Here is an 11,136-nt window from a genome sequence, read left to right as displayed (position 1 = left end):
GGGAGCAGGGAAGTGTGCTTGGCAATTTGGTGGTGTTTTCACCAGAACCTGAAACAACTGGAGGCAAGAACAGAAGAGAGCTTGGCTTAGATCTGCGTTTGCAGGGGAGCTACAAAAATACCTATTCCCCCATGAACGCACCAGCCTGTAACTAAAACCAAACAAAAAAAAAACAACCTAGATGTACAGTAGATACTTAAAAACAACAAATACCAAAGAGAAGCCTGCCAGGAGCTACTGCAGCTGTCTCTCCGTCTTAGCCTGGCTAACAACAGCAAAACAGAGTGCCAACTATACGGAAAGAGCCGGACATGCTGCAAGGAGAAGTGCAATAAAAAAAAATAGTACAGAACCCTGGTTTTTCCGCTCTTCCCCCCTAGATCCCTGTCCTGTCTGATTATACGGGCTAGACGTCCACAGCTGATGGCGATTAAGACTTGATCTCCAGCAGATACCGAACATCAGAATTAAGGCAGGCAAGGGGGTAACACCGACCAAGCTCTCATACAGTATATATGGCATGAGCAATGAAAGTATTGTTGCAAGGCATATATAAAACTGTATTGAGTAAATACAGCTTCAGGTAAAGAAGGGGAGCAAGTAGTATAATCTGAAGAGTTCTCTACGACTCTGTCGAGAAGTGAGGAATCCTGGTGCTATAGGGTCCCTCTTGCTGGCTCGCGCGGGGGTTGGAGGAGGATGCTGAGGATGAAGGGGAAGATCTTTCCTGTGTTTCCTGGAGAGGGATGTCGTGCCGCAGTTCGTCCCCTGCGTATTACGCCAGCATGCTTCAGCATAAAGACAGGGAGGGAAATGCTGCAGGCGGCAGCAGTGGTGGGGATCCCCAACACTCAGACTGTAATACCAAGAAAATGACAGGCAGCTGCTGTAGAAGACGTGCATTGTGAAGCAATGCAAGAAGGCGGTAGGTCAGTAAGCATAGCAGAAGACTGGCAGAGAGCAGGAACGTCAAGAGATTTAGAAGTTAACGGGAGGGCAGGGGGCAAGTGTTATGGGTGAGCTGCTGCAGGTTTCCAGCACAGTTGGAACAGTTCTATTAGAGGTATTTTTGCATTTGCATTCTAGTTGAGCAGTTTCATTCCTAGAGCAGACATATATCATATACAATTTCTTTCCAGACTTGGCAAACACTTTTTTTCCAGTGTTTTTTTTTATAAAGAAGAACACTGCGACATAGGAGTAAAGCATACTATTAAACTCCAGTAATTCATCGCTTTTATAAAGATTTTGAAAAGTAAAGCCTTTCTGGTAACAAATGTAATACTTTAAGTCAACAAAATTGATAGATTAGGATTAAGAGTACAAAAGACTGTTGAAGTGAGATTGAATAATGACTTTAAAAGGTCAGAGTACAGCCCAACTGTATGTAAGACTTAACTATAGACAAGTGAAAAACCGATTCCATGTGGGAGCACGGTAGTCTGTGCCAGATTTCAAAATAATTCAAGTCAACTGGCTACACAATTAGAACTGAAAATAGGACTGTTCCCAGATGAATTTAACATTCCCAACTTGTTTACCGTTTTGCTATTTGATTGTTTATCTGGTTGAGTGGCAAACAGCAAAGAGTAACAGTTAAATTACAATAATTAAACCAAAAATGTATTTAAGAGTTGCATTTGTTTCTTCACCAATAGAAGGCTTGGCTTTGTAGTTTCAACTCAAAATGCTAGAAGTGTGCTTTTTTTAACAAAAACATCCATCCAGTAGACTGCAGCTACTGTATTTCACTACCTGAAGACATAAGTTTCTAAAGCAGCAGACATGTACTCACTGAATGTGTATTACAGAGAGTATATATAGTATATACAGTACAGTATGCATATTGAGGAGCAGGATGAAGTAATAGTAAGGACTCTGAACTCAGGTGGGGTCTGATCAAGAACTGTGGGCAGCTGTTTTACTGGTGCACAAATTACTGCTCTCAAAATACTCCAGTAAATTTCTCTGCTGTAGAAATGGGTACTCTCCTGCCTTTCACTGTAATTGGAAATGTGAGACCCTCTATGTTCTCCAACTTTTAACATCATTTTTCTGAAGGAGCTCCTAACACAATCAAAAGAAAGAATGTGTGAAAGATACATCAATGACTATATCAGTGATGCCCAGACACATTTTACATTTTAACGTTTACCCTCCCTGAATGAAAAATCTCCTGCTGAACTCTGTAATAAAGAAAGGTTTTTAAGAGTACAAGCAGAAATTTAGGGTAATGTAGCATTTTTCTTGACATCATAAATAAAACAAACGAGTGTGACCATAATGGGATTATATTGAGTTTTAATGTACAGTAGCTTAAAACCATAAATGTTAAAACCATCTTTGAGGCTGGTGTACATCAATACTCTGTTCTATTGTTTTACTCATCTGTATTGATTGAGACATCGGCATCTGCCTTCCATGTTCAAAAACTGGTTATATGTCATGAAGGGCACAAGGTGATTCACTGGAGGGCTGAAGTGTAGCTGCAGGTACAGTATCCAGGAGTGAAGATTCAAATCGATTGCTCCTTCAGTGCTGGGATTTCGTCTGTCTCATCCTCCTGTTTCCAGACCTGCATCACTTTTGAGAAAGACCAACTTTCCTACTGGGGCTTGCAGGTGATGTGCAGTATTAATATGCAGGCACGCCTGCTGTCGGTCTCGGTCACAAGACACAGTGCGCAAAACCAGCCAAGGGGAAGTGTGGAAGGAGGGTGAGTGGAATGGGGAGGATCTGAATATTTAACAGATGGTGAAACCTGCTGGTTTGCTGGCAGGCGGAATAAGTTTAAAATCATAAGAAAGACACCCAACAAGGAGGAAGCCAACTGGTTCCTGAAGGAGCCTGGAGTTTGAATGAGCAGCTTTTTCCAGGCACCAAAGACTCTCATTTTGTACGAAAGATTTTTTTTTCTTCTCCTTCATAAATGAACTCTCTTTTAGTTATCCATTTGATCAGGCCTCTGCTCAACTGACTTTTCAAGTTGTCTGCAGTTCTCTGAGACTGAGAATAATTCCAGTTGATCTTTTAACTTTTTGGGAAATCATGCAATTGCCTGTCACTTTTGCGGTGTGGCGACTAAATAGAAAGCTATACTCTAGATGAGGATTTACTTCTGCATTGTGAAATGTGAACACAAGTTCTCTTGATTTGCATACTGCACTTTGTGCTAAATATCCAAGCACTGGCTCTACTTATTACTGCTTCTCCATATCATCCAGATGCGAAAACACAGAAGTGTCTTCCTAAATAACCAGGTCCCTGTCCTACTTAGTTTCCTGCAGGTCAGCATCCCACCATGGGATATTTCTGAAACTTTGAAGATGTGAGTGCCCTCAATCCCACTAATCCAGACTCTTTTTTAAACTATTTTAAAGTTGATCAGGTTTGATTAAACCTTCTCAAGCAAAGATCGTGTTTGAAGTAAGGTAGTCCTCATGCTCTTTGGAGCCAAGCTAACACCACGGGTCTTAAAGAAACGCTCCTCACTTTTTCAACTTGTATTTTCCCCACTAAGCTTCTTGATCTGGAGTTGAGGGCTGGGTTCTGTTTCTGAGTACGTGTACTCTCCAAGTGCACGTTTTGTTTCACAAACCCGCTGATTGTAAAGGGACCTTTTCTGAGGCACAATCTGGAGCAGAACCACTACAGTATGTGCAACAGTGAGGCGAGGCGCAGTCCTCCTTCTACAGGTGTGCGGTTTTGCCAGAATGTGAGTGTATGTACACTCTGTTCAGTGATTATCATCTTTCCTTCTTGCCCCTGGGAGCATACACATATTCATACTGTTGGGTTCTGCTGCCCACTGGAGTTATGGACGGTGCCGGTGCCCCATGACCTTGGGAGTCACAGCTTCCTCCCCTCCGCTGTACGAAAAGGGGGGCCCCCCTTAGCGCTTGCCCTGTTAAGAGAAACTGCGCTCCCCCTTTCTCTCTCCCTGCAGTCTCTGCCTCTATCTCTCCCTGGTGAACAGCGCAGCCCCGTAACCAAACGGGGAGTAAGCCCTCTGCCTTTGTGAAGCCACTCGCCTGCCTCCTGCTTCTCCTCCGTTGCCGGCCTCTCCGCCGGACCCGGTTTGCGCTGCTTCGCCACAGTAGTTTATGATACCAGGGCTCTTAGAAATAGTCCTCGATTTTTAAGACGTCCCCTATGAAACCACATATGGAAATGTAAAGGATGTGTTCACTGTTTGAGTAGTAAAATTATGTCTCTTGTTAGGTTGTGACGGTTCCCCAGTAGGCTGATTTCAGATTTAGTGGGACCTGCGCATCTTGTCAAACTGTCTGCCGGAAGAACGGGAATCTTCATGTGCACTGAGGTAAGTTCAATATACTGTAGGTAATGCAGGGGTTTATTTTAGGTATCACACTTGACCAAAATCTGAGTTGTTTTGATTAATTAGCAGATGGTAATTAGTGTAATCTGAGTTTTGAATTCCAATTTTTGTAAAGTGTACTCATGGAACTACATCGCCAGAAGAGCTAAAATTTTTTATAAGTACAGCCAACAGAAAATGAATGCAGTGTACAGTGTAGTATAAACCTCATCTGCAAATCTAGGTCTGCATATTACACCTTTAATATTCGTGTTTATTACAGAGAAACAACAACACATCTTATTTTTCTGTTTTATTAGAACAATGATTAATTTTATGCATATACTGTATCCTGGCTGTGGTTCTCATTCTCTCAAAAAACATAGTTAAATAGAAATAAAAGCTGTCTTCAGATTGTCATGGCCTACAGTATACAATGCAAGTTAAATAATGGCATCGCCGAAATGCTACAACAGCAAGAGATTCAAACTTGTGAGAAGAGAAAGCAATACGAGTAAGGGGAGAACAGATGAGTTACTGGAAACAGCATTCTGGTATGAAAGGAAGTTTACTGAAACTAGAGTGCACAGAATCACTTGAGCAAATGTATATAGAGGATGTGACAACGAAATTTGATTCTACACATATCAGTTTCAGCACTGATATAGTTCAAGAGCAACATGTTTAGCCTCAGGGTTTTTTTTTCTGCCATTCACAATTCATCTTGTGGTTGCGTTCGCTCACGATTCAAACAGGATGTTGCTGTACTTGGCTGGGAAAAACAGAAACTGCACAGAGAATTAGTCTAAATACTTCTGCAAGTCCCAGAAGAACAACAGCAGTGAGACTTGTATGGTATACCATGGTTTCGCAGTGTTATTTGTTTTTCAGGCATGACATTTTTCAAAACCATTTACACTGTTGTGTCTCCTCTGACCTTTTTTGTAGCACTTTCAAAATTTCTGACACGCTGCTTTTAAATGCATCTGGATTGCATTTAATAAGCAGAGAAAATGTGATCATTCAAGATCTATTTGTTTTGAAGGCTCTAAAGCTGTTAACAATTATAAATCTAATATACATTACAAACATGGAATAGGTCATTTTAAGAAATGCCAAGATACAACTTAAGTCTTTGACTTACCTAATGTACATATTGTATTTCATCCATGTTAATAGTACAGAAAGTATTTATTCAAACTTAAACTTGATTTAACCATTCAGTTTTTGCCCTATTTATTTTTTTGTATAAATCTGAAGATAATTTATCTTGTTTAAGTTGGGTGTGTTAGTAATCGACATCTTTGTTCTAATTTTGTGTAAATCAAGGCACTTTGTCACAATGTAAATGCAATTTGAAAAAGCTGTGCTGTATACAGCATGCTAAGGGGGAAATGGAATACAAAAAAATTACTTTATAAAAAGTATATACGGTATGACTTTAAGATTTAAAAATAATTTATCCATATATTAATGAAAAATAAAATTTTGATAATAAAACACTGATCCACAAATACGGGATTCAGGGATACCTGTTGCAAAAATAAAAAAGGATCACACTCTATTGCCACCCACACTGTTTGTCAAACCCATCATTGTTCAACTTTATACAATATGTTGTCTTCTAAAGAGAAAAACATCCCCTTGAAATATAAATCAGTAAATTCAGAGTAAAATGCCGAAGAGAAAAGCAGAAGTATCCAGGATCTCTGTTATTGCTGTGTTCGTTCAGTAATGCATTAATGGGCTTTTTGTTTTCAGACAGAGTAAAGAAAGAGCAGTCAGTGAAGATGGAGGCTGTTTGGCTTCTGTCACTGGTGTCGTTCCTGTGGGTGCCATCATGCACAGCTCAGAAACCTGGTAGAACCTCACTGCTTTATCATTACTTGCTTTTTTGTTTTTAAATTCAGATGGTAAAGGGTTCAGATTCCTGTTAAATAATTATTTATCATTTTATTATGTACTGTATTACTATCAGATATTACATACAGTCACGGTCAATCTTTCAAATCAGTCTCGAGAACAAAGTACTGTAAAGCACGTGCTTCTAAATTGCAAAGACACTATACAGGAAACAGGGGACAAATAAGTCAATGGAGAGCTGTCGCACTGACCACACTGCTGGGGGATGAACATCATAGTAAAGCTTGCCAGGGGAGGTCAAAGAATTAAATGCAAGAATTCCAGGAGTTCTGTAAGTGGACCAGAGGGTGAAGAAAAACAGCACTAGAATGCAGGATGCACAACAGAGTGGTTCACAAAATGACAAAGTCATGTAACCTTGATTCACGATAACTCGCAGTATTCAACTACAAACATCATCGACCAGGGGCAATTACGATGTATTGATTTGTATTTCATGGGCTTAAAGTATCCATACACTGCTGAACACTAGCTTAAATAAGAGCTGACACATCAAACTGTGACTATTAAAAAGAAAAACTGTATACAGTATGTTAATGTGATATATACAGTATTAACAAAGGAATCCAGAACAGAAGGTTCAGTTATCATTCATCATTCTCTTGTTTTTTCTTTTCAGATACAGCATCCTCCTTTGCAGATGTGGTGTTTTTAATTGATAGTTCCCAGCAGATCGAGGGTGAATTGTTTAAGCAGGTGAAAAACTTCCTTATCAAAGTTGCAGGAGACCTGGATATCGGAACTAATAAATACCGCATAGGGCTCTCGCAGTTCAGCGATGACGCCAAGGAGGAAATTTTTCTCAACACATTCAAAACAAAGAGTCAAGTCATAAACCACATCAGAAAGAATTTCGTTCACAAGGGTGGAAATCTGAAAACTGGCACTGGGCTCATGCACGCATACAAAGTGCACTTCAACGAGTCCTTTGGGAGTCGCAAGGGTGAGGGGTACCCTCAGTTTTTAGTTGTTGTGACCTCTGGAAAGTCACAGGATGATATTCAGCAAGCTGTTACCATGATAAAAAACGAAGGGGTCAAAATCATAGCCATAGGACTTCAGAATTCTGACCCTAAAGAGTTGAAAGAAATGGGCATGCCTCATTTAACCTTCCAGAATGTTTCTCTCATAAAGCTCTCACAGAATATGACCAACATCATCAAAAAAGAAGTCCAGAATCACCTTGAACTAATGGGCGAACCGCCAGCCGGTAATTTCTTTTCTTGATTTCTTGTGGTTTTTGTTGCTGGTTTTATTTAATTCACTATATAGTAACTATAGGGCCATATAGTCAAAACACGCAGGTGCTTAAATACCCATAGGGAGCTCTCTAGATCTCTGCATGTACAGGACATACTGTATATAAACTGAATATAAGACAATGGTTTGGGCCTGAGGTCTACACTGTATGTGTGTACACACTCATAGTCAAATGCCATTTGGACAAGTTTACTGAAAAACAGATGAGTAAGAATGAATCAGCACGAACTATTTATTAGTACAAAAAAATAAATAATTTTAAAGAAAATTTTAAAGTCATTTTACAGAAAAGAAAATGGAAATGTAATTGGAAAATGTTATTCAGATCTTTTCTCATTAAAACCAAATATTCAGTGTAGTTTAATAGTCTCTTCATTGCTTTACAAAATCTAATCTAATACCTAATCACCTTTTTCTTGTTCACTTTTTTTTTTTAGTGTGCAATAAGTCAAAAATTGCAGATATCGTGTTTCTAGTTGACAATTCTACCGACAATGGGATCCGAAACTTTTTGCAGATTCAGTCTTTCCTGTATAAAACTGTTAGTTCCTTCAACGTGTCCAACAGTACCATGAGGATTGGCCTTGCAATGTACTCTGACCAGCCTCACGTGGAGTTCTATCTGAACAGCTACGGACGTCGGGAGGATGTTCTGCAGCACATAAAGGAACTGAAGTACAGTGGAGCTGGAGGGGTTTCCAATACTAGTGCAGCCTTACGGTTTGCAGCACAGAAGCTTTTTACAAAAGAAAAGGGTAGCAGAACAGCTGTACACAAAATTGCAGTTCTGATAACGGATAACCGGTCCACCGACAATGTAAGTGAGGCAGCCACTGCTCTTCGACGTGCCGGTGTGACTGTCTTCGCTGTGGGAATCCAAAATGCTGACAAAGTCGAGCTCAGTCAAATTGTGTCACATCCTCCAGAAGAATACCTCTCCACCACAGAGACTTTCTTACAGTTATCAGCACTTCAAGAGTTTATAGCAACAAAGATTTGCTCTTTCATCATCAGAGGAGTAACTAATGTCCCCCAAGAAACCCACAAGCTGAAAAGAGGTAATATTAATGTTGGCACCGTAATTCTCTGGAAAGACTATTTTCATTTCAATTTATAAAAGTAACAGATGAGTGATATATTCAACACTGAAATTAACCCTCTAGTATGCTGTCCTATTATTTGACATTTTTTACATTTTGTGGCTAGTATTTTTGACTAATTAAGTAATTGGGTTTTAGATTGAATTAGAGTAATTTGTTGTTACATTTTAAATATGTGTGTTATTTTTAGAATATTGTGATCAATGGCACTTTGCAGTAAATGCCTTTATAAGTATGTTCTTTTAAAGGTATTTATTCTTGGTTTATTTGTGTTATTTGTGGTATTATAAACATTTTTGCAGTGCCCTGTATATAAATCATGTTAATTGATGGTTTTAACTTTCTGATTGCTTAGTCAAAATTCCAAATTTCCAACAACGTCAGCACACAGACTTTTAACCTGAATTTGCTTGCCCTTATTTTTTACTAAAAATCTATTAGGTGATTTATAATTATAAAACATTGGAGGGAATTAGTCAATCAAACATTTTTATCTTCTGCAGAGATCCAATTTAGTAGTTTTCATGCAATGCACGTTTTTAGTATTGTAGTATTTTATTGCAAGTTTAAAGCTTGAAACATATTCTAATCTGTTTATCACACCTAGGGTTTGTCATAATCTGTTTCAAACTAATCCAAAGACTTTAAAGTAGCATCTAACCTAGATTTCAGGAAACTGTTGTAGTGTGAATTTAAACTTTTACCTCTTGTCCTTAACATGGTCTTTTTTTGCTTTCAGAATGATAAAGTTTAATTGACAGTTTTTCATATTATTTCAACTAAATATTGCCATTTTTCATTTTGTATACAGGATGTTTAAAACAAGAAGCAGATATATATTTTCTTATTGATGGGTCCACAAGTATCAAAGAAAAAGATTTTGAAGAGGTTAAGAAATTTCTAATTGGTGTGGTTGATGTCTTCAACATTGGACCTGATCATATCCGTATTGGAGTAGCCCAATACTCAACTGGTTACCACTTGGAATTCACAGAAACTGAGCACAGCAGCAAGAAAAAAGTACAAGGTGCCATTGAAAATATCCGGCAGCAGTATGGAAACACATATACAGGGAACGCTCTTGGTGAAATGCAGAAATGGCTGAAAACATCAGTAAAAATAAAACCATGGAAGGTACCTCAGTACCTTATAACCCTAACTGATGGTGCTTCACATGATCCTGAGGATGTAAATAAGACTTCAGAACAACTGAGAAGAGATGGAGTTATCACTTATGCTATTGGTGTTGGTGATGCAGTTGAAAAAGAACTTAAAGCAATTGCAGGGTCAGATCACAGGTACAAGTATACCAAGACGTTTGATTTTCTGAAAGATATAAAGAATGATATTGCTCAGGATATCTGTTTTGAAGAAGGTAAGAAATCAGTTCTGACTTGTTTAACATTCATTAGCACTCTAAGATTCAACTTACAAATGTGTAAATGAGAAAAAAGTCTACTCAATAAAAATTGTGTGCTAAACCAGGAAATGTAATGGGATCAGAGAGTCTAATCCGTTCCTGGTAGGTCAGTATGATACCTGGGTCTCATTCCAGTTCAGTTCTTATTAACATAATAATATTGGAACAAGTAATAGGTTTATTCCATGCTGAAAAGAGAAGAAAGAAAACACAACATTTCGGCCGTGGAGCCTTCTTCAGGTGTGAGAAAGACAGGCCAGTAGGCAAAGATTATGTAGCAGGTGAACAAAAGCTGGGAGAGAGGAGGAGCGAGAGGCGGGAGCAGGGGACAGAAAGAGAGGCCAATCAGGAGGCGTGAAGTGAAACCAACAATGAATAGAGGGAATTGAGAAGAATATTTCTGTCGTTGAGAGAAGGGGAAAGGTGTAATCCTAACTGCAGGATAATTTTAGTTTCCTTAGTCTTTCTGATGTTGGAGTTAGGAAAACCATCCTTGAGAACACAGACGGAGAGATTAGTGTGATCATGGCTGTCAGAGGTGAAATGAGAAAAAATAGGCTTTGAGAGATCTTTAATCTTCACAGTCCAAACATGTTCTCTGAAGCGGTCTCCGAGTCTCCTTCCTGTTTCCCCAATGTAGATGGCTGGGCATTTACTGCAAGATATACAGTAAATAAGGTTGCTGGAGGTACAAGATATAATCTGAGTGATCCAGAATTGTCCTGAGGGGCCTTGAATGAGTGTGGTGTTAGATGTGTACTTGCAGGTGATACAGCGAGCTCTGTTTCAAGGGAAAGTGCCTGGCGTGGATGTTTGCTGAGGGCGGTCAAGGGAGCTGTGAACAAGGAGGTTACGCAGATTAGGTGGTCAGCGATATGAGATGATGGGGCGGTCAGGAAAAGAGGGCCCCAATGGAGGGATCATCCTGTAGGATGGAAAAGTTGTCATTAATAGTCCTGGGCATAGGAAGCGTGTTGGGGTGGTAGGGAAGCACCAAAGGAATACGGTTGTTACGGCGGGAGTTCCTGCTCGAGTTGATGGTCCGAGGGGTGATTTTGGCTCGGGCAAGGGCCCTGTCAATAACACTGCTAGGGTATCCTCTGTTGATGAAAAAA

At 39.4% G+C, this 11,136-nt stretch overlaps 1 protein-coding gene across 1 annotated transcript in view; it reads left to right on the top strand.

The window, feature by feature from the left end:
- Positions 1-746: 746 nt before the first annotated feature.
- The window catches only part of LOC148822518 (collagen alpha-6(VI) chain-like), a 45,986-nt gene continuing 35,596 nt past the window's right edge, over positions 747-11,136 (top strand). Inside the window, exons 1-5 of the mRNA XM_088929483.1 lie at positions 747-834; positions 6,080-6,178; positions 6,861-7,451; positions 7,939-8,559; positions 9,413-9,976. Of these exons, the coding sequence (XP_088785609.1) occupies positions 747-834; positions 6,080-6,178; positions 6,861-7,451; positions 7,939-8,559; positions 9,413-9,976 (1,963 nt within the window). The remainder of the gene's footprint in view (positions 835-6,079; positions 6,179-6,860; positions 7,452-7,938; positions 8,560-9,412; positions 9,977-11,136) is intronic.

This window comes from Atractosteus spatula, chromosome 12, assembly GCF_055471065.1.
Source record: "Atractosteus spatula isolate fAtrSpa1 chromosome 12, fAtrSpa1.hap1, whole genome shotgun sequence".
Taxonomy (NCBI): domain Eukaryota; kingdom Metazoa; phylum Chordata; class Actinopteri; order Semionotiformes; family Lepisosteidae; genus Atractosteus; species Atractosteus spatula.
Note: the sequence above shows the minus strand (reverse complement) of the source record. Positions and strands in the feature narration are given on the sequence as shown.